At 41.6% G+C, this 22,432-nt stretch overlaps 1 protein-coding gene across 3 annotated transcripts in view; it reads left to right on the forward strand.

Annotated features, from left to right (window-relative positions):
• TAOK1 (TAO kinase 1) overlaps positions 1 to 22,432 on the forward strand; it is a 162,483-nt gene that overhangs the window by 115,889 nt on the left and 24,162 nt on the right. For all 3 annotated transcript variants that reach the window (XM_063656104.1, XM_063656106.1, XM_063656105.1), the window contains exons 14-17: positions 4,106 to 4,342; positions 7,109 to 7,237; positions 13,718 to 13,921; positions 18,489 to 18,728. In XM_063656104.1, coding sequence (XP_063512174.1) covers positions 4,106 to 4,342; positions 7,109 to 7,237; positions 13,718 to 13,921; positions 18,489 to 18,728 — 810 coding nt within the window. The remainder of the gene's footprint in view (positions 1 to 4,105; positions 4,343 to 7,108; positions 7,238 to 13,717; positions 13,922 to 18,488; positions 18,729 to 22,432) is intronic.

A 22,432-nucleotide genomic window follows, 5' to 3' on the forward strand; every position in this document is an offset into this window, starting at 1 on the left:
AAATTAGCTGGGCATGGTGGTGTGCACCTGTAATCCCACCTATTCAGGAGGCTGAGGCTGGAGAATCGCTTAAACTCGGGAGGCGGAGGCTGCAGTGAGCTGAGATCGTCCCTCTGCACTCCAGCCTGGGTGACAGAGGTAGACCCTATCCCCAAAAAAAAAAAATTTCAGCTGGGTGTGGTGGCATGTGCCTGTAGTCCCATATACTTGGGAGACTGAGTTAGGAGGATTGATTGAGCCCAAGAGATGGAGGTTGCAGTGAGCCGAGATCACGCCACTGCACTCCAGCCTGGGTGACAGTGCCAGACCCTGTCTCAAAAAAAAAAAAAAAGGAAAGGAAGAAAAGAAAAGAAAGAAAGAAAAGAAGAGAGAGAGAGAAAAGAAAGGAAAGAAGGAAGGAAAGGAAGGAAATGAGGAAATGAGGCCAGGCGTGGTGGCTAACACCTGCAATCCCAGCCCTTTGGGAGGCTGAGGCGGGTGGATCACCTGAGGTCAGGTTTCGAGACCAACCTGGCCAACATGGTGAAACCTCATCTCTAGTAAAAAATACAAAAATTAGCTGGGCGTGATGGCGGGCACCTGTAATCTCAGCTACTTGGGAGGCTGAGACAGGAGAATTGCTTGAACCCAGGAGGCGGAGGTTGGAGTGAGCTGAGATCACACGATTGCACTCCAGCCTGGGCGTCAGAGCGAGACTCTGTCTCAAAAACTAAAAAATAAAAAAAAAGAAAAGAAAATATGATGAGGAAAAAAAGATATGATAGCTATCTGACTTCTCAACTATGTAATAATATTAGCAGATGTTATAAATCCTATGCTGTAGTTCATGAATCTATATGACATGTAGGGTCAGGAACATAGTACCCTACCATAAGTCAGGTTATTCCTACTATTCTGCAACATGTAAATAACACTTTGAACAGAGCAAGTGGTAAAGATTGCTTAATTTTTGCATGACTATTTTGATAAATATGTTGAGAAGGACCAGCTCAAAGGAAAACCTCTTGGTAACTTGGCATAAGTTAAATGTTTCCCAAGAAAGTGTTCTCTCCCAAAGTTTGGCTTCCTCAAATCAATTAAGGGCATTTTAAATTTATGGATTTAATGAATCAAAAATCTGAAAAAGATTTACATGTTTAAAGCCAGTAGTTTCATTTACTTCACTTAAAATATTCAGAGCATAAGTAGTTTTTTAATACAAATAAGCATAGCTATATTATTCATTATAATTAAGGGCATTTTAAATTTATGGATTTAATGAATCAAAAATCTGAAAAAGATTTACATTTTTAAAGCCAGTAGTTTCATTTACTTCACTTAAAATATTCAGAGCATAAGTAGTTTTTTAATACAAATAAGCATAGCTATATTATTCATTATAAGTGCTATATACCATAACTTAGTCTCGCTTCTCCTGCCTTGGATTTTTTTCATACAATAAAATGCACAGATCTTAGGTATTCAATTTGAAGAGTTTTTACAATTCTATACACCTGCCTTAACCATCTGAAACAAGGTACAGTTATCCCCAGTATCTGTGAGGGATTGGTTCCAGGACCCTCCACAAACCCCAAAATCCACCGATAACCCAAGTCCCTTATATAAAATGGTGGGTCGGGCAGAGTGGCTCACAGCTCTAATCCCAGCACTTTGCGAGGCCAAGGCAGGCAGATCACTTGAGGTCAGGAGTTCGAGACCAGCCTGGCCAACATGGTGAAACCCTGTCTCTACTAAAAATACAAAAATTAGCCGGGCGTGATGGCAGGCGCCTGTAATCCCAGCTACTCGGGAGGTTGAGGCAGGAGAATTGCTTGAACCTGAGAGGCGGAGGTTGCAGTGAGCCGAGATTGTGCCATTGCACTCCAGCCTGGGGGACAAGAGCGAGACTTTGTCTCAAAAAATAAAGAAAAGAAATCAGGAGTTCGAGACCAGCCTGGCCAACATGGTGAAACCCTGTCCCTACTAAAAATACAAAAAATTAGCTGGGTATGGTGGTGCATGCCTGTAGTCCTAGCTACTCAGGAGCCTGAGATGGGAGAATCACTTAAACCTAGGAGGCAAAGGCTGCAGTGAGCCGAGATGGTGCCATTGTACTCCAGCGTGGGCAACCCACTGACCCTGTCTTTGAAAAAGAATTGAAAACATTATCAACAAGATGAAAGATAACAAGTATTGGCAAAAAGGGGAACTGTTACACATTGTTGGTGATAACCTAAATTAGTATGGCCATTTTGGAAAATGGTGTGGAGGTTCCTCAAAAAACTAAAAATAGAACTACCATATGATCCAGTAATTCCACTTCTGGGTACATATTTAAAGGAACTGAAATTAGTATGTTGAAGAGATATCTGCACTCCCATGTTCATTGCAGCATTATTCACAATAGCTAAGTCATGGAATCAACCTAAGTGCCTATCAGTGGATGAGTGGATAAAGAAAATGTAGCATATATACACAATGGAATACCATTCAGCCTTAAAAAGGAAAAATCCTGTCATTTGCAAGAACATGAATGAATCTGGAGGATTATGCTAAGTGAAATAAGGCAAGCACAGAAAGACAGATACCACATGATCTCACTTTTATGTGGAATCTAGAGAAATAAAGTTGAACTCATAGAATAGAGGTAGAGAGTAGAGTGATAGTTACTAGAATTTAGGGAGAGAGAGAAATGGGGAGTTGATCAAAATGTACAAAGTTTCAGAAAGATAGGAGGAATAGGTTTGGAGATCTTTTGCATAGCTGGGTGACTATAGTCAACAATAATATATTGAATATTTGGAAATAACTAAAAGTAAATCTCAAATGTCTCACCATAAAAAATGATGCATAAGGAAGGTGATGGATATGTTAGATTGATTTAATTTAATATGTTGAATACATGTATCAGTATATCACATGTACTCCATAAGTGTATACAATAATGATTTGTCAATTAAAACATTAACATTTTTTAAAGCAATTGAAAACAGGTACTCAGACAAGTGCATGTACACACAGTCACAGCAGCAGTTTTCACAGTAGCCAAAAGATGGAAAGAACACAAATGTCCATCAGTAGATGAGCGGATAAACAAATTGTGCTATATATGTACAGTAGAATTTTATTCAGCTATAAAAGGAAATGAAATACTGATACATACTACAACATGGATAAACTTCAAAAACATGCTAAGTGAAAGAAACCAGCCATAAAAACTCGTATATTATATGACACTACTTATATGAAATATGTAGAATAGGTATATCTATAGAGACAAAAAGCAGATTGATGGTTACCAGGAGGGGAGAATGGAGAGCAGTAACTGCTTAATAGGTATGGGATTTTCTTCTGAGGTGATAAACATGCTTTATAACTAGATAAAGGTGATAGTTGCATGGCATGGTAAATATACTAAACATATTGAATTGTTCATTTTAAGGTGATTAATTTTATGTCATGTGTATTTTATCTTGATTTTTAAATTGAGGTTTGTTTTGTTTTTTTTTTTTTTCTTTGTGGTCAGTGTTTTTTGTGTCCTGCCCAAGAAGTATTTGCTTACTCCAAGGTTATAAAGATATTTTGTGTTTCTGCTTTCTGATTCTGGGTTTTACATTCAGGTCAAATGATCCTTCTCAAATTAATTTTTATATATGACATAAGTGATATAGGGAGTCAAGGTTTATTTGTTTTTTTCTATGTAAAGAACCAGTTGTTTCAGCAGGATTTGCGAAAAACACTATCCTCCGAATTAACTTGACTTTCTCGGTAGAAAAATCAATTGAACATATGTGGATCTCTTTCTAGTTTTTATTCTATTTCCTTGATCTACTTAGCCAGTCTTAAAGCCAGTACCACATTGTCTTGATTACTATAGTGCTGCATGTCCTCCAAATATTTTTTTTCCTCAAGATTGTTTTGGATATTCTAGGTTCTTTTATATCCCCATATAAATTTTAGAACCAGTCAATTTCTTTAAAAGACTTGTTGGAAGTTTCCTTGGAATCTGCTAACATTGGGATGTTTTACACTAATTCCGTACTTAGTTAATATAGAATGGTCTAAAATGCTTTTCGAAGAAGAATGTTTTATTTTCTTCTTTTCCTTCCATTATTTGTATGTCTAGGTTACAAGGCAAATGCAAGAACATGAGCAGGACTCTGAGCTTAGAGAACAAATGTCTGGCTATAAGCGAATGAGGCGACAACATCAAAAGCAACTCATGACTCTGGAAAATAAGCTAAAGGCTGAGATGGATGAACATCGCCTCAGATTAGACAAAGATCTTGAAACTCAGCGTAACAATTTTGCTGCAGAAATGGAGAAACTTATCAAGAAACACCAGGCTGCTATGGAGAAAGAGGTGGCTTATTCAGTATTATTACTTTGCTTATTTTAGGTTTTGAATGTCTCAGAATTAACGAACATGGCAGTTTGATGTTAGCGTATCTGTTCCCATGAACCAAGCAAATTGGGGAAAAGGAGAAGCATTTATGTGACTTATATAAAAGGTTTCTGTAAATTGATATTACAAAAAAGGGTGGCACCTGTGTGTTTTATCTCTCACTAATTTTGTGTGTGCATCATTTAAAACAAATCAGTCTTAAAACTATTCATTGGAGTAGTCCACTTTATAGTTTTTGTAATAGCCAACAAAATTTTGAGTCTGAAAAATTGGTATGTTTTAATATCAAGTACTAGGTCTGGGAACTAATAAGACATGGGACCATTTCCTGATTCTTGATAGTTTTATAGTGTCACAATAGGTAAGTTACTCAGTTATTTTAAGCTTTTCATTTCCTGGTTATCTGAGGAGTTTGCTAAATCTCCTACCATTAGGTGATTTAGGTCTCAAAAAGTCATTTTTATTCTCTTTTTTGTATTTTTTGGAAACTACCCTTGAATTTCTGGCAGCATTTTAATACCAGAATGATTTAAGATTACTGTAATAAATACAGATAATGTTGGAGATTATAAGTTATGAAAGATTCAGATTCAGATTGAACTCATTTGATTATTGACAAATAATTGTCATTATTTTACATGATAAAAGTTTAGTTTTTAGGATTTTTGTTATGTGAAACCTTTTCTTCTAATGTTTTTGGTGTCCCATTGTTTTACTTTTTTTTGATAGCCATGTTTGTCAAGTAGAATGTAGACTTCTCAGTAAATTCACACAATATCATTAAAATATGTCCAGGTAGTCTGCAGTGAGGCATTATTTATCATAGCTACCCTCTTCTCCCGTTTCACAAAGAAAGAACCATTCTTATAGTAGTAGGGACTTTGACAAAATAATTTATAGTATAAATAAATATTTGATTTTGAAATAATTTGATGAAACAATGTATACATATTTAAAATCCTCTGGGCATTGGATATTTTCATTTTTTTGTTTTTTATTTTATTTTTATTATTTTTTGAGACAGAATCTTCCTCTGTCGCCCAGGCTGGAGTGCAGTGGTGTGATCTCAGCTCACTGCAACCTCTGCTCTCCCAAGTTCAAACAATTCTCCTGCCTCAGCCTCCCAAGTAGCTGAGACTACAGGTGCATCTACCATGCCTGGCTAATTTTTCATCTACCATGCCTGGCTAATTTTTCGTCTACCATGCCTGGCTAATTTTTGTATTATTTTTATTTTAGTAGAAAAGGGGTTTCACCATGTTAATCCGGCTGGTCTCAAATCCCTGACCTCAGGTGACCTTCCCACCTCGGCTTCCCAAAGTGCTGGGATTATAGGTGTGAGCCACCACACTTGACAGATAGTATTTTTCATAGCTTGGGAAAAGGCGATACTAACATATTTAGGAAAACAATTCCTGAAGTAGATATGCAATGTGGTAACAAATTTGTTTTAAAAGTATGTAACCAGGATGGGTGCAGTGGCTCACACCTGTAATCCCACCACTTTGGGAGGCCGAGGTGAGAAGATTACTTGAGCCCAGGAGTTCAAGACCAGCCTGGGCAACATAGGAAGACTCTGTCTCCACACAAAAAAAATAAATTAGCTGACCATGGTGGCATACGCCTGTAGTTCCAGCTACTCAGGAGGCTGAGGTGGGAAGATCACTTGAGCTCAGGAGGAGGCTGCAGTGAGCCATGATTGTACCACTGCACTCCAGCCTCGGTGATAGAGTGAGACCCTGTAACATATTTTTTGAGACAGGCACTCACTATGTTACCCAGCTGGTCTTGAACTCCTGGGCTCAGGTGATCCTCCCACCTCAGCCTCTCAAAGTGTTGGGATTACAGATATAAGCCACAATACCTACTTAATTATATACATACAAATATATGTGTGTATGTGTATGTGTGTGTGTGTTTGAGACATGAACATTTATAGAAAAAATTAGAGGCCGGGCACGGTGGCTCACGCCTGTAATCCCAGCACTTTGGGAGGCCGAGGTGGGTGGATCACCTGAGCTCAGGAGTTCAAGACCAGCTTGGCCAACATGGCGAAACCCCATCTCTTCTAAAAATACAAAAATTAGCCAGGCATGGTGTCACACACCTGTAGTCCCAGCTACTCAGGAGGCTGAGGCAGGAGAATCACTTGAACCTGGGAAGCGGAGGTTGCAGTGAGCTGAGCTCGTGCCACTGCACTGCAGCCTGAGTGACAGAGCAAGACTCCATCTCAAAAATAATAATTTTTAAAAAAGAAAAAATTACAAAAGATATGCACCAAAATGTTTACATTGGTTATCTCTGGATGCCAAAATTATGTAAGATGTTTCTTGTTTTTCTGTATTTTGTAAATGTTCTACAATGAGCATGTATTGCATATAGAATCAGAAATAAAATATAGCATTTGTTTTGTTTTACTGAGGGATTGAGGGTTGGGAGGAGGGTATACTTCTGTTAAATGAAATAAAAAGTTAACAACATTTTTGACCCTGTAAGAGATCAACATTTCAAAGATGAATTTCATCTTACTGATTCTATGAAGTTCAAATGATAAGGATGCCAAGTAGCACATGTTTATAATTTGTTCAGTCTTTTATTTTGGTGATGTTTCTACTGATTTCTTGTTCTTAGAAAATAAAAGGTATTCTTAGTGATGTATATTAAACCGCTACTTTAAATCTATCTACTTAACTAAATTTGATTCATTTTTTAAACTTCATGTAGGCTAAAGTGATGTCCAATGAAGAGAAAAAATTTCAGCAACATATTCAGGCCCAACAGAAGAAAGAACTGAATAGTTTTCTCGAGTCCCAGAAAAGAGAGTATAAACTTCGAAAAGAGCAGCTTAAAGAGGTACTTATGTCATAAAACTTTTCAAGCAAATTTTCTGCTTATTAATTATATCCAATGGTGACCAACTCATAGAAGCATTAGGATAAAATTATCTTTTGTTGTTTGTGGTCACTAAATGGGTATTAGTTTAAATGATGACATTGATTATAATCAGTTACCCTTAACTGAGTTATTTAGTTGAGTAGGATCTAAAATGAATCATTTCCTGAAAATATACTTTTTTTATGTTTTTATTTTATATTTATTTATTTATTTTTGAGACAGAGCTCTGTCACCCAGGCTCAAGTGCAGTGGCGTGCTCTCGGCTCACTTCAAGCTCTGCCTACTGGGTTCACTCCTGCCTCAGCCTCCCTAGTAGCTGGGACTACAGGCGCCCGCCACCACGCCCGGCTAACATTTGGTATTTTTTTAGTAGAGACGGGGTTTCACCATGTTAGCCAGGATGGTCTCGATCTCTTGACCTTGTGATCCGCCTACCTCGGCCTCCCAAACTGCTAGGATTACAGGCATGAGCCATCGCGCCTGGCCATATGTTTTTATTTTTTGTATGTATTTTTTGAGACAGTCTTATTCTGTTCCACGGGCTGGAGTGCAGTGGCACAATCATAGCTCACTGCAGCTTCGACCTCCCGTGCTCAAGCAATCCTGCCTTAGCCTTCCAAGTAGCTGGGAACACAAGCACGCACCACCACTCCTGGCTGATTTTTAAATTTATTTTTTGTAGAGACAGGGTCTTGCCACGTTGCCCAGTCTGGTCTCAAACTCCTGGGCTCAAGCAGTCTGCCTACCTCGGCTTCCCAGAGTGCTGGGATTATAGGCATAAGCCACCGTACCTGACCACATTTATTACTTTAAAAGTAAACAATAATGTCTTACTTTTGGATCAGAAGATTATAATTATTTGTTTTTATGCCAATTTAAATGTAGAATAAGAATAAGGGGGATATTTGCTTATCAGGTTTTTTTTTAAGTAGAATATGCTGATTATTTCTTTGTGGCTACAGGGTTTCATATTTGTTTGCCCTTTCTTGTGCTGCCTGCCCCCCCTTTTTTTTTTGAGACGGAAGTCTCACTCTGTCATACAGGCTGGAGTGCAGTGGTGTGATCTTGGCTCACTGCAGCCTCCCCTCCCCCCAGGTTGAAAGGATTCTCCTGCCTCAGCCCCCCGAGTAGCTGGGATTACAGGTGTGTGCCACCATGCCTGGCTAATTTTTATATATATTTTTTAGTAGAGACGGGGTTTCACCATGTTATCCAGGCTGGTCTCGAACTCCTGACCTCAGACAATCTACCCACCTCGGCCTCCCAGAGTGCTGGGATTACAAGAGTTAGCCACCACTCCCGGCTCTTGTGCTGCTTTTTGTTTGTTTGGTTGGTTGGTTTGGTTTGGTTTGGTTTGAGATGGAGTCTCACTCTGTTGCCCAGGCTGGAGTGCAGTGGCATGATCTCGGCTCACTGCAACCTTTGCCACCTGAGTTCAAGTGATTCTCCTGCCTCAGCCTCTTGAGTAGCTGGCATTACAGGCGACTGCCACCACGCCTGGCTGATTTTTGTATTTTTAGTAGAGACGAGGGTTTCACCATCTTGGCCAGGCTGGTCTTGAGCTCTTGACCTCGTGATCCACCTGCCTCGGCCTCCCAAAGTGCTGGGATTACAGGCGTGAGCCACAACACCCAGCCGATAACTTCTTTTTTTTTTTTTTTGAGACAGAGTCTTGCTCTATCACCCAGGGTGGAGTGCAGTGGCTCGATCTTGGCTCACTGCAAGCTCTGCCTCCCAGGTTTATACCATTCTCCTGCCTCCGGCTCCCGAGTAGCTGGGACTACAGGCACCCCGCCACCACACCCGGCTAATGTTTTGTATTTTTGGTAGAGACAGGATTTCACCATGTTAGCCAGGATGGTCTCGATCTCCTGACCTCATGTTCTGCTCGCCTTGGCCTCCCAAAGTGCTGGGATTACAGGCGTGAGCCACCGTGCCTGGCCCGACAACTTCTTAAAGAGGATCGTTTTTCAAGATAGTCACTAGGACAGAAAAATGATGTGTCTTTTAATTTACCCCCCCGTCTTACAGGATGATTGAAATTTTTAGTTCATATAATTAATTAGCATACTGTGATACATCGATTGATTTTGATAAAATAAGTATATCAATTTGATATTAATGATTTTTGTATGTGTAGGAATTTGCCTTATAATCAGATATGTATGTCTCGTTGTGTACATATTGGTGGCACAAAGACTTGCTCTATACCTTGCTAAGTGAGCTTCATTGACAAGATTTTTCCAACTCTAAATGGTATAATTTGCAGTATATTCCCATGACTATAATTCAAAAGCCAAACTCTATACTGGAAGTTTGAGTTTGAAACAATAGTAAATAGAGTTTCCAACTATAAATAAATCTCCAACAAAATGCAATTGTTTTGTTTTCCAGTGAAATGAGACTTCACCTTTATGGATTAGTTTGTTTAGATAATCCTTTAGGCATATACCATATAGTCAAACAAATAAATGCATTTTCTTTTTGAAGCTAAGTTTTTGTGTATGTATTTGTGTTCATTTAGAATAATGATTCTCAGTAGAGAGGAAGGGACATATCAGTCTTGGAGGGGAGAGTTCCCTGGCAGAAGATTTTGAAAAAGATACCCACGTATGGCCAGGTGCGGTGGCTCACCCCTGTAATCCCAGCACTTTGGGAGGCCGAGGCGGGCAAATCACAAGGTCAGGAGTTTGAGACTTAGCTTGCCCAATAAGGTGAAACACTGTCTCTCTCTACTAAAAATACAAAAAAATTAGCCGGGCATGGTGGCACATACCTATAATCCCAGCTACTCAAGAGGCTGAGGCAGGAGAATTGCTTGAACCCAGGAGGCAGAGGTTGCAGTGAGCCGAGATCGTGCCACTGCACTCCAGCCTGGGTGACAGAGTGAGACTCCGTCTCAAAAAATAAATTAAAAAAAATAAAAAATAAAAAAATTAGCCAGGCATGGTGGCACACAACTGTCATCCCAGCTACACAAGAGGGTGAGGCAGGAGAATCCCTGTAACCTGGAAGGTGGAGGTCGCAGTGAGGTTGCAGTGAGCTGGGCCACTGCACTGCAGCCTGAGCGACAGAGCTAGACTCTGCCTCGAAAAAGAAAAAGATAACCAGGTATATAGTCTACATGTGTGCCCATGTTATTCCTTTCTCTTCCCATAGCGTGCATACACATAAACTCTTAAGTACTAATTTATGTGCTTTTTATTTGTATGTGTTTGAATATTTTATTAACTAAAGGGAAAGACCATGAATGAGGTCTAGTAGTCTCTGAAAAATGATCCTATACTAAGAAAAATGAGCTATTTATATTCTGAACAATGTTGATGGTGTTTTGTTTTGTTTTGTTGAGACAGGGTTTCGCTCTGTCACCCAGGCTGGAGTGCAGTGGCACAACACTGCTCACTGCAGCCTTGACCTCCCAGGCTGAAGCAGTTTTCCCGCCTCAGCCTCCCAAGTAGTTGGGACCACAGACGCACACCACCATGCCCAGCTAATTTTATAATTTATTTGTTGTAGAAACAGTGTTGCCATATTCTCCAAACTGGTCTCAAACTCCTGGGCTCGAGCAATCCTCTGGCCTTGGCCTCCCAAAGTGCTGGGATTACAGATGGATGTGAGCCACCATGCCTGGCCACAGAATGCTAATACTAGTGTATTTTTTACCAAAAGAGTATCAAGGCCAGAGTGGTGGGTGGCACATGCTTGTAACAGCACTTTGGGAGGCTGAGGTGGGAGGATCGCTTGAGCACAGGAGTTCAAGACCAGCCTGGGCAACATGTTGAGACCCTGTGTCTAGCAAAAAAAAAAAAATCATTAGCCAGGCATGGTGGGACACACCTGTGGTCCTAGCTACTCAGTAGTCTGAGGTGGGAAGATCACTTGAACCTGGGAGGTCCATGCTGCAGGGAGCTGAATTCGTGCCAGTGCATTCCAGCCTGGGTCACAGAGTGAAATTTCATCTAAAAAATAATAATAATAATTCTAGTTTGCTCCATTGAGTATATTGCCAGTTTTTTCACATTGCTCAATATAAATGCATTCTTATTGAGATAGTTTATGAGCTGTATGTAAAACAATGTGGAAAATCATTAATTTTGATTTGTTCAGTGGTTATTAATGCTGAAAATTAAATACCATTCATAAAGTAGGTCTCTATTATCCCATGGTTTTATTTTCCATTTAATTTCCAGTTTTCTTATGTTGAGTCCTTCCATAATTTTGCCAAAAACTTAGCATCAAGGATGTCAAAAACCAAGGAGCGAGATGTTTAACTGTATTTTTGTCCTAGTTCACTCGTGATTTTTACCTGAAAGTACTATCTTCTGTCTCTTCTTGGGAAGGTTTTAAAGAAGGATGTGTTTTACTTTATTAACCAATCATTGTGTACTTCGAAGTTAGGAACCATCAGAAACGTAGCTGTGCAGAGACAAAAGGTACACATGTTTTCTGGTGTACATATCTCTCTTTCCTTTCCGATTGAGTGGGTAACTCAAGAAAGATCTAAAGGCCGGGCACAGTGGCTCACACCTGTAATCCCAGTACTTTGGGAGGCCGAGGCAGGCAGATCACAGGGTCAGGAAATCGAGACCATACTGGCTAACATGGTGAAATCTCGTCTCTACTAAAAATACAAAAAATTAGCTGGGCATGCTGGCAGATGCCTGTAATCTCAGCTACTCAGGAGGCCGAGGCAGGAGAAATCACTTGAACCTGGGAGGCAGAGGTTGCAGTGAGCCGAGATCACGCCACTGCACTCCAGCCTGGGCGACAGAGGAAGACTCTGTCTCAAAAAAAATGAAAGATGTAAATACTACTTGCCTTCTAGAGGTCATTGCCCTGCCTGAGCATTAGAGAAGAAGCACAATTAAGAACTTTTGTTTATTTTAATTTTTATTTATTTATTTTATTTATTTATTTATTTTTTTGAGACGGAGTTTTGCTCTTGTTGCCCAGGCTGGAGTGCAATGGCGTGATCTTGGCTCACTGCACTGCAACCTCCGCCTCCCAGGTTCAAGTGATTCTCCTGCCTCAGCCTCCCGAGTAGCTGGGATTGCAAGCCTGCACCACCATGCCCAGCTTGTATTTTTAGTAGAGATGGGGTTTCTCCATGTTGGTCAAGCTGGTCTTGAACTCCCAACCTCAGGTGATCTGCCTACCTCAGCCTCCCAAAGTGCTAGGATTACAGGCGTGAGCCAGCGTGCCCAGCCAAGAACTTTTATTTAAAATTTACTGATGCAAAATGATAATATTCACGTAGGTAATTTTTATGGGGTTTTTGTTGTGTTGTTATTTTTGTTTTTCTGAGATGGAGTTTCACTCTATCATGCAGGCTGGAGTGCAGTGGCACAATCTTGGCTCACTGCAACCTCTGCCTCTCAGGTTCAAGCAACTCTCCTGCCTCAGCCTCCCAAGTAGCGGAGACTCCAGGCACGTGCCACCACACCTGGCTAATTTTTTTTTTTTTTTTTTTTTTTTTTTTTTTTTTTTTTTTTTTTTGAGACTGAGTTTCGCTCTTTTTGCCCAGGCTGGAGTGCAGTGGTGCCATCTCTGCTTACTGCAACCTCCACCTCCTGGGTTCAAGCGATTCTCCACCTCACCCTCCCAAGTAGCCAGCATTACAGGTGTGTGCCACCATGCCTGGCTAATTTTGTATTTTTGGTAGAGGCGGGGTTTCTCCATGTTGGTCATGCTGGTCTCAAACTCCTAACCTCAGGTGATCTGCCCGCCTCAGCCTCCCAAAATGCTGAGATTACAGGCATAAGCCATTGCACCTGATCCCTGTTTTTTGTTGTCGTTGTTGTTGTTGGTTTTTTTGTTTTGTTTTGTTTTGTTTTTTGAGACGGAGTCTCACCAGAGTGCAGTGGTGTGATCTTGGCTCACTGCAACCCCTGCCTCCCGGGGTCAAGCAATTCTCCTGCCTCAGCCTCCTGAGTAGCTGGGACTACAGGCCCATGCCACTGTACCCAGCTAATTTTTTTTTTTTTTTTTTTTTGAGACAGAGTCTCGCTCTGTCACCCAGGCTGCAGTGCAGTGGCAAGATCTCGGCTCACTACAAGCTCCGCCTCCCAGGTTCACACCATTCTCCTGCCTCAGCCTCCCGAGTAGCTGGGACTACAGGCGCCCGCCACCACGCCCAGCTAATTTTTTGTATTTTTAGTAGAGACGGGGTTTCACCATGTTAGCCAGGATGGTCTCGATCTCCTGACCTCATGATCCGCCCGCCTCAGCCTCCGAAAGTACCAGAATTACAGGCGTCAGCCACCGCGCCCAGCCTAATTTTGTATTTTAGTAGAGACAGTTTCACCATGTTGGCCAGGCTAGTCTCAAACTCCTGACCTCAGGTGATCCGCCCACCTTGGCCTCCCAGAGTGCTGGGATTACAGGCGTGAGCCACCGTGCCCAACCTATTTTTACCTGAGTTGTTTTTTATGTTGCCAGGAGCTAAATGAAAACCAGAGTACCCCCAAAAAAGAAAAACAGGAGTGGCTTTCAAAGCAGAAGGAGAACATACAGCATTTCCAAGCAGAAGAAGAAGCTAACCTTCTTCGACGTCAAAGACAATACCTAGAGCTGGAATGCCGTCGCTTCAAGAGAAGAATGTTACTTGGGCGTCATAACTTAGAGCAGGACCTTGTTAGGGAGGTAAGTTTGAGTGATGAGAAATTTTAAATCCTTTATCAAAAGAATCTTTCCTGAAAATATTCCAATTCCATTCTAGTCTCAGGGACTTTGCACTTATACTTGCCTCTGTCTGAATCATTCTTCCCCAGATATTCACATGGATTGTTTGCTCCCTGTATATCTTTACTCAGATGTCATTTCCTCAAAATCTCTTTCTTAACCACCAAAATTTTTTTTTTCAAGAAGGAGTCTCTCCATGTCGCCAAGTATGGAGTGCAGTGGCTCAGTGCAACCTCCACCTCCTGTGTGCAAGTGATTTTCGTGCCTCAGCCTCCCAAATAGCTAGGATTACAGGTGTGCACCCACCACACCCAACTAATTTTTGTATTTTTAGTAGAGATGGGCTTTCGCCATGTTGGCCAGGCTGGTCTCGAACTCCTGGCCTCGTGCGGTCTGCCCATCTCAGCCTCCCAAAGTGCTAGGATTACAAGCATGAGCTACCATGCCTGGCCTTCACCACCACATTCTTCTGCTTTCTTTAAGTATTATTCTTTGCAGCCAGTTATGGTAACTGTAATCCCAACACTTTGGGAGGCCAAGGCAGGCAGATCACTTGATCCTAGGAGTTTGAGACCAGACAGGACAACATAACAAATCCCTGTCTCTACAAAAAAATATGTATACAAAAAAATTAGCTGGGTCTTGTGGTGTGCACCTGTAGTGCCAGCTACCTGGGAGGCTGAAGCATGAATATTGCCTGAGCCCAGGAGGTGGAGGCTGCAGTGAGCCATGATCATGCCACTGCACTCCAGCCTGAGCTACAGAGCAAGACCCTGTCTCAAACAGACAGACAACTAACTAAATACATATGTTCTTCTTTTGCACTTCTCTTTCTTACATGAATGTGTATGTTCACAAAACCATGTGTTTCTGCAGGGTAGGGAGGTTGTTCCTGACTCCCTCACTACAATGGAAGTTGTATGAAATCACAGAATTGATGCAATGTTTTATATCTCCAGTTTCTGATTCACAGTAGGCATTCAATAAATATTAACCAATCCACAAATGAAAAATTAAAAATGTTGATTTTTATTTTTTATTTTTACTTTTATTTACTTATTTTGAAACAGAGTCTCGCTCTTTCGCCCAGGTTGGAGTACAGTGGCAATCTCGGCTCATTGCAACCTCCACCTCCCAGGTACAAGCAATTCTCCTGCCTCAGCCTCTCAAGTAGCTGGGACTACAGGCGTGCATCACCACACCCAGCTAATTTTTGTATTTTTAGTAGAGACGGGGTTTTGCCATGTTGGCCTGGCTAGTCTCCAATTCCCAACCTCAGGTGATCCACCCACCTCGGCCTCCCAAAGTGCTGGGATTACAGGCGTGAGCCACAGTGGCCAGCCTTGATTTTTACATATGAGGAAATTCACTGGGCAGTTTTTGCCTCTGACCTGAAATGGGTTCCATGAAGTGTGTGTTTCCCTTAAATACATTTTTATCATCATGTAATTATTAATTGGGTAAATGTTGTAGAAACTCTTCTGCCAATGAAAACAGTTATTCTTGGGTGTGGTGGCTCATGGCTGTGATCCTAGCACTTTGGGAGGCTAAGGCAGGTGGATCGCTTGAGGTCAGGAGTTTGAGACCAGCCTGACCAACATAGTGAAACCCCATCTCTACTTTTAGTAGAGATACAAACAAATGAGCCGGACGAGGTGGTGGACGCCTATAATCCCAGCTACTCGGGAGGCTGAGGCATGAGAATCAACTGAACCCAGGAGGCGGAGGTTGCAGTGAGCTGAGATCGCGCTGCTGCACTCTGGTCTGGGCGACAGAGCAAGTCTGCATCTCAGAAAAAAAAGAAAAGAAAAAAATTATTCTCATTATTAGGATACCTGTGAGTATCGATAAATTTATTTCTGAGAGTGGGTTGAAATAAGCTTGTAATATAGCATAATTGTGCAAGTTTACTAATAAATTCGAATTAAAACAGTTGCATCCATTATGTAAGAAAAATGTAAAAGATTGATACATGCAATCCTAGTAATGGCATGTGTTAACAGACACTATTAGTAAGAATATAAATTGATATTGCCCCTTTGGAGCATGATTAAACAGTAGCTTCTAAAATTTAATACGCACATAGCATTTATCCATCAAATCCACTTCTAGAACTCTATCCTACATAAATAATAACATGATTCTGTGATACAGTATACATAGATATTTATTGAAACTTTGTTTATAAAAGTGAAACATGGGCTGGAGCAGTGGCTCTCACCTGTAATCCTTGAGGTCAAGAGTTCGAGGACAGCCTGGTCAACGTGGTAAAACTCTGTCTCCACTAAAAATATTTTTTAAATGAGCTAGGTGTGGTGGTGCACACCTGTAATCCCAGCTACTCAAGAGGCTGAGGCACAAGAATTGCTTGAACCTGGGAGGCGGAGGTTGTAGTGAGCTGAAATCACACCACTGCACTCCAGCCTGGGTGACAGAGTGAGACTCTGTCTGGAAAAAAAAAAAAAAGCGAAACATGGAAACAGCTTAAATGTCCAACCACAGAGGAATGATTGAAAGAATTAAGGCGTCACAAAGCAGTAGGTTACAATGAAACTTTAAAATTTTCTATGTAGTGGCTGGGTGCAGTGGCTCACACCTATAATTCCAACACTTTGGGAGGCTGAGGTGGGAGGATCACTTGAGGCCAAGAGTTTGAGACTATCCTGGGCAACATCGCAAGACCCTGTCTCTACAAATTTTTTTTTTGAGACTCTGTCGCCCAGGCTGGAATGCAGTGATCTCAGCTCACTGCAGCCTTTGCCTCCCGGGTTCAAGCCATTCTCCTGCCTCAGACTCCCAAGTACCTGGGACTACAGACATGCACCACCATGGCCTGGTATTTTTAATAGAGACTGGGTTTCACCATGTTGACCAGGTTGGTCTCGAACTCCTGACCTCAGGTGATCTGCCTGTCTCGGCCTCCCAAAGTGCTGGGATTACAGGCGTGAGCCACTGTGCCCAGCCAAAAATTTTTTTTTTAATTGGCTGAGCAGGCCGGGTAGTAGTGGCTCACGCCTGTAATCCCAGCACTTTGGGAGGCTGAGGTGGGCAGATCACGAGGTCAGGAGATCGAGACCATCCTGGCCAACATGGTGAAAACCCATCTATACTAAAGATACAAAAATTAGCCAGGCGTGGTGGCACGTGCCTGTAGTCCCAGCTACTCGGGAGGCTGAGGCAGGAAGAATCACTTGAACTCAGAAGGTGGAGGTTGTAGTGAGCCCAGTTGGTACCATCGCACTCCAAGCCTGGTCGACAGAGTGACACTCAGTGTCAAAAAAAAAAAAAAATCTTTTATGTACTGATCTGGTCTGGATACGTGTATATTATATTATTAAATGAAGAAAGCCAGCTATGTGCCTAAAACATATATTGTTGTTCAGTTTTTAAAACTGTATGTTTTTGTAAAATAGACTAATCTGAATAAACTTGGGGAAGGTTGAGAAGCACATGCACCAAACTGTTGGCCTCTGGGGAGAGAGTCTGCAAAGGGAAAAGGAGCAAGTTTGACTTTTACATTATATATGTATGTGTTTACTTGTTTCCAATATGAAATAAAATTTTAGAATCTCTTTAAAAAAATTTTTAGACCCCCGTGAGGTCTAAAATAAAGGAACGACATTTATTGAGTACCATGTGCTAGGTATTATTCTGAGAACTTTTTGTTTATTAACTGATTTCATCTTCACATTAAATCTGTGAAATAGCTATATTATTATATGCATTTGAGAAATGATGAAACTAAAGCACAATTAGTTTAACGAAGTGAAGGTCTCACTGCTCACAAGTAGCAGAGCCAGAATTTAGAATACAGGCAGTATAGCTCTCTAGTGTCCATGTTTTTTTCTTTTGAGAGAGAGTCTTGCTCTGTCACCCAGGCTGGAGTGCAGCGGCGTGATCTCAGCTCCCTGCAAGCTCCGCCTTCCGAGTTCACGCCATTCTCCTGCCTCAGCCTCCCGCGTAGCTGGGACTATGGGCGCCCGCCACAACGCCTGGCTAATTTTTTATATTTTTAGTAGAGACGGGATTTCACCCTGTTAGCCAGGATGGTCTCGATCTCCTGACCTCGTGATCCACCCGTTTCGGCCTCCCAAAGTGCTGGGATTACAGGCATGAGCCACCGCGCCCGGCTGTGTCCGTGTTCTTAATCACTACACTAACCAGAGTAGACTGCATGTAAAATAATTGAATACTCTGAAGAAATTGAAAGGATAACTTAGGAGCCCTCTTCAAATATAAAATTAGGAAGTATACAAAAGAAGAATGTTAAACCTCTTGATATAGATTTAGTCTTAAGCTAATGGCAATAAAATAATATGAATAAATAGTAAATGAATATGATAAGGACATTTGTGCTACTAATTGCCCATTTAAAGAGGTAAAAGTCACAACCCTAATATTTACTATGCAACTATAATTGAATAACAGGGTTAATTACATCTGTTTACTGGTTATTCTGTTAATTAGGATTTTTTTCTGGCATTATACAGCAGCAAACTATACCTTTGTCTTTTGTGTTATGGATTAGGAGTTAAACAAAAGACAGACTCAGAAGGACTTGGAGCATGCCATGCTACTCCGACAACATGAATCTATGCAAGAACTGGAGTTCCGCCACCTCAACACAATTCAGAAGATGCGCTGTGAGTTGATCAGATTGCAGCATCAAACTGAGCTCACTAACCAGCTGGAATATAATAAGCGAAGAGAACGAGAACTAAGACGAAAGCATGTCATGGAAGTTCGACAACAGCCTAAGAGTTTGAAGGTATGGTTAGCCTAAGCTTTTTGACAACAGGGAAGAGAATGAAAAGGTATCCATGTAAGCAGGAAAAGTCTTAAGATGATGTCTAGTCATAAAGAAATTGACTAAGCTTCTTTTCATTTTTAGCATCTTTGGTTGACTTTAATGTTAAATGCCTGTTGCTACAGTCTTTTGCTTATGTATTTCTCATCAGAGTACAAAAAGGTGGCCAAAACTTTTAACCGTGGGAAGTGCCAGTAAATAAGAATCAAGATTCTTGTTTTAAACTTACCCAAGGGCGGGGTGCAGTGGCTCACGCCTGTAATCCCAGCGCTTTAGGAGGCCAAGGCGGGTGGATCACCTGAGGTCAGGAGTTCAAGACCAGCTTGAACAACATGGTGAAACCCTGTCTTTACTAAAAATACAAAAATTAGTTGGGTGTGGCGGCACATACCTATAGTCCCAGCTACTCGGGGGGCTGAAGCAGGAGAATCCTTTGAACCCAGGAGGCAGAGGTTGCAGTGAACCAAGAACACACCACTGCACTCCAGCCCGGGTGACAGAGCAAGACCCTGTCTCAAAAAAAAAAAAAAAAAAAAAAAAAAATTTACCCAAATGTCCAAGGCCAATATTATATTCTACATGTCAACAAGCTTACCATTTGGCTTCTTTCTGTTGTTCCAAGTAAAATTTTAGAACCCTAATTTGCTGTAAATATGACTTGTACAAAATTTAAAACTATGAAAGTGCATTATAAAGTAAAAAGTTTAAAGCTGCACAGCTACTAGTTAGAAAAAAAAAAAAAAAAAACAAGAAAAAAGTTTTCTTCTCTATGCTTGTTCCTCCAGCCACCTGGTCCATCTCCCTCCATCAAAGTCAACTGCAGTTAACAATTCTGAAGTTTTTGTTTGTTTGTTTGTTTTTGAGATGGAGTCTCGCTCTGTCGCCCAGGCTGGAGTGCAGTGGCGCGATCTTGGCTCACTGCAAGCTCTGCCTCCTGGGTTCACGCCATTCTCCTGCCTCAGCCTCCCTAGTAGCTGGGACTACAGGTGCCTGCCACCACGCCCGGCTAATTTTTTGTGTTTTTAGTAGAGACGGGGTTTCACCATGTTAGCCAGGATGGTCTCAATCTCCTGACCTCGTGATCCGCCCGCCTTGGCCTCCCAAAGTGCTGGGATTACAGGCGTGAGCCACCGCACCTGGCCCACATGAATCTTAATATACAAAACCACCCACTATGTAGTCTGTCATCGATGATAAGCACCTCAATTGCTCTGTACATATCTGTACATTTTAAATTTTTATTTATATTCAGTAAGGTCCAGTTTCCACAGTATTTCCCATTTAAAGCTTCCCCTGTACTGCTACCCAGCCCTTTTTATAAGCTATTTGATATTTAAACTATAAAATGGTTCTTGGTTTTACTCTGAATAACTATGCTGGAGTACAATGAAATTCATTCACAGAGGTAATCTGTGTCAAAATCTAGAAGCTATAACACACTCAATGGTATTCCCAATGCCCACCCAACTCCATTCAAACAAGCTGTCCTGAACAAAATATAGAAACAATGTTAAGATGCTTTATTGTTTTCATGTGAATGTGAGTAAAATTTCACCTTGCAATGTCTTCAAAATAGGTAATTATTATTTACAGAGTAGTTATGTTGACTACTAACATAACCTTCCTTAGTTAGTTAATGCTTAGAAAAATTAGAATTATAATGATTTTTTAGATTTGTTTTTGCAGTAGGGAGATACATAATCATTTAGCTACAGAATAGACAATCTCCCATGAAAAGATTTTTAAACCAACGTGTCAGTAAAGTCAATTATGATTTTAAAGCCAACAGCACCGAGGAATAAACCAAACTGAAAGTCGTACCGTAAATCTGATATGACTGCATTTCTCTGGGGCTTGGGTGATGGATAGGTGTTTGACATTTAACCATTTCTTTCTGTCATTAGAACCTTTCCGTTTTAAAGCTTATAAACAGTAGTCCGATTCTCTCAGATAGTACGTTAAAAGTGAGGAGAAAATAAAGCTTCGTTATCATAGTCAGACTTTAAATAAAATGCCTTTCTGATTACAAGTGAGCTCAAGGTTTCCTGTTAGGAAAGAAAAATCACCATTTTCCTCATATTTACGTGTATCTATTTACTTAGTCAACTTGAACATTTTAACACCAAGTCATCACATTTCTATTTACTTAAGTAATCGTTGCCTCTTTCAATGTCTCCTTTAGTAGCGGAGGCAGAATTTAGAATATAGCATCAACTGTGTTTGATGGAGGAGAGGAGACTGCAGTTGGAACATTTTATTTATGTTGATTAGGATTTGTGGGGGTGGGGTGCTGTTTCTATGGAAAGGGTCGGGTGAAAATCTGCTGCCTACTCCGCTGTTTCTTCAGCTGCCATCCAGATGATGCTTTGTCAGCACTAAATGAGTAGAAATAACTGTAACTTGCATTCATCTCGCTTTCACTTGAGTCACACATTGAGGGATTTAGTTTATTCTTAGTATAAGCATTAATTTTACTCTTGTTAAAGAAAAATTTTTCAAAGAGTTATTTTTTCTCATTAGGCAGGGATGTGGAATGATTACAGTATTCCTGGCACAATGTTTGTTTTGTTTTGTTTTGTTTTGTTTGAGATGGAGTTTCGCTCTTATTGCCCAGGCTGGGAGTGCAATGGCACGATCTCAGCTCACCACAGCCTCCGCCTCCCGGAAGCAATGCTCCTGCCTCAGCCTCCCAAGTAGCTGGGATTACAGGCGCACACCACTGCGCCCGGCTAATTTTTGTACTTTTAGTAGAGACGGGGTTTCACCATGTTGGTCAGGCTGGTCTCGAACTCCTGACCTCGTGATCTGCCCGCCTCGGCCTCCCAAAGTGCTGGGATTACAGGCATGAGCCATCATGCCCGGCCTTGTTTTTTTTTTTTTTTTGAGACAGAGTTTCGCTCTTGTCGCCTAGGCTGGAGTGCAGTGGCATGATCTTGGCTCACTGCAACCTCCGCCTCCCGGGATCAAGCGATTCTCATGCCTCAGCCTCCCGAGTAGCTGGGATTACAGGCGCCCACCATCACGCCCTCGTATTTTTAGCAGAGACGGGTTTCACCACGTTGGCCCTGCTGGTCTTGAACTCCTGACCTCAGGTGATCCACCCACCTCAGCTTCCCAAACTGCTAGGATTACAGGCGTGAGCCACCGTGCCCAGCCCAGCACAATGCTTTAAAAATAAAAACTTTTGGCTGGGGCAGTCACTCACACCTGTAATCCCAGCACTTTGGAAGGCCGAGGCAGGGGATCATGAGGTCAAGAGACCATCCTGGCCAACATGGTGAAACCTCGTCTCTACTAAAAATACAAAAATTACCCAGGCACGGTGGCACGTGCCTGTAGTCCCAGCTACTTGGGAGGTTGAGGCAGGAGATTCACTTGAACCCAGGAGGCGGAGGTTGCAGTGAGCCAAGGTCGTGCCACTGCACTCTAGCCTGGCGACAGAGCGAGACTCTATCTCAAAAATTAAAAATAATGTCCGGGCATGGTGGCTCATACCTGTAATCCCAGTACTTTGGGAGGCTGAGGTCGGGAGTTTGAGACCAGCCTGACTAACATGGAAAAACCCCATCTCTACTAAAAATACAAAATTAGCCAGGTGTGGTGGCGCATGCTTGCTCTCCCAGCTACTTGGGAGGCTGAGGCAGGAGAATCACTTGAACCCGGAA

The sequence above is a fragment of the Pongo pygmaeus genome, chromosome 19 (genome assembly GCF_028885625.2).
Source record: "Pongo pygmaeus isolate AG05252 chromosome 19, NHGRI_mPonPyg2-v2.0_pri, whole genome shotgun sequence".
Lineage (NCBI taxonomy): Eukaryota > Metazoa > Chordata > Mammalia > Primates > Hominidae > Pongo > Pongo pygmaeus.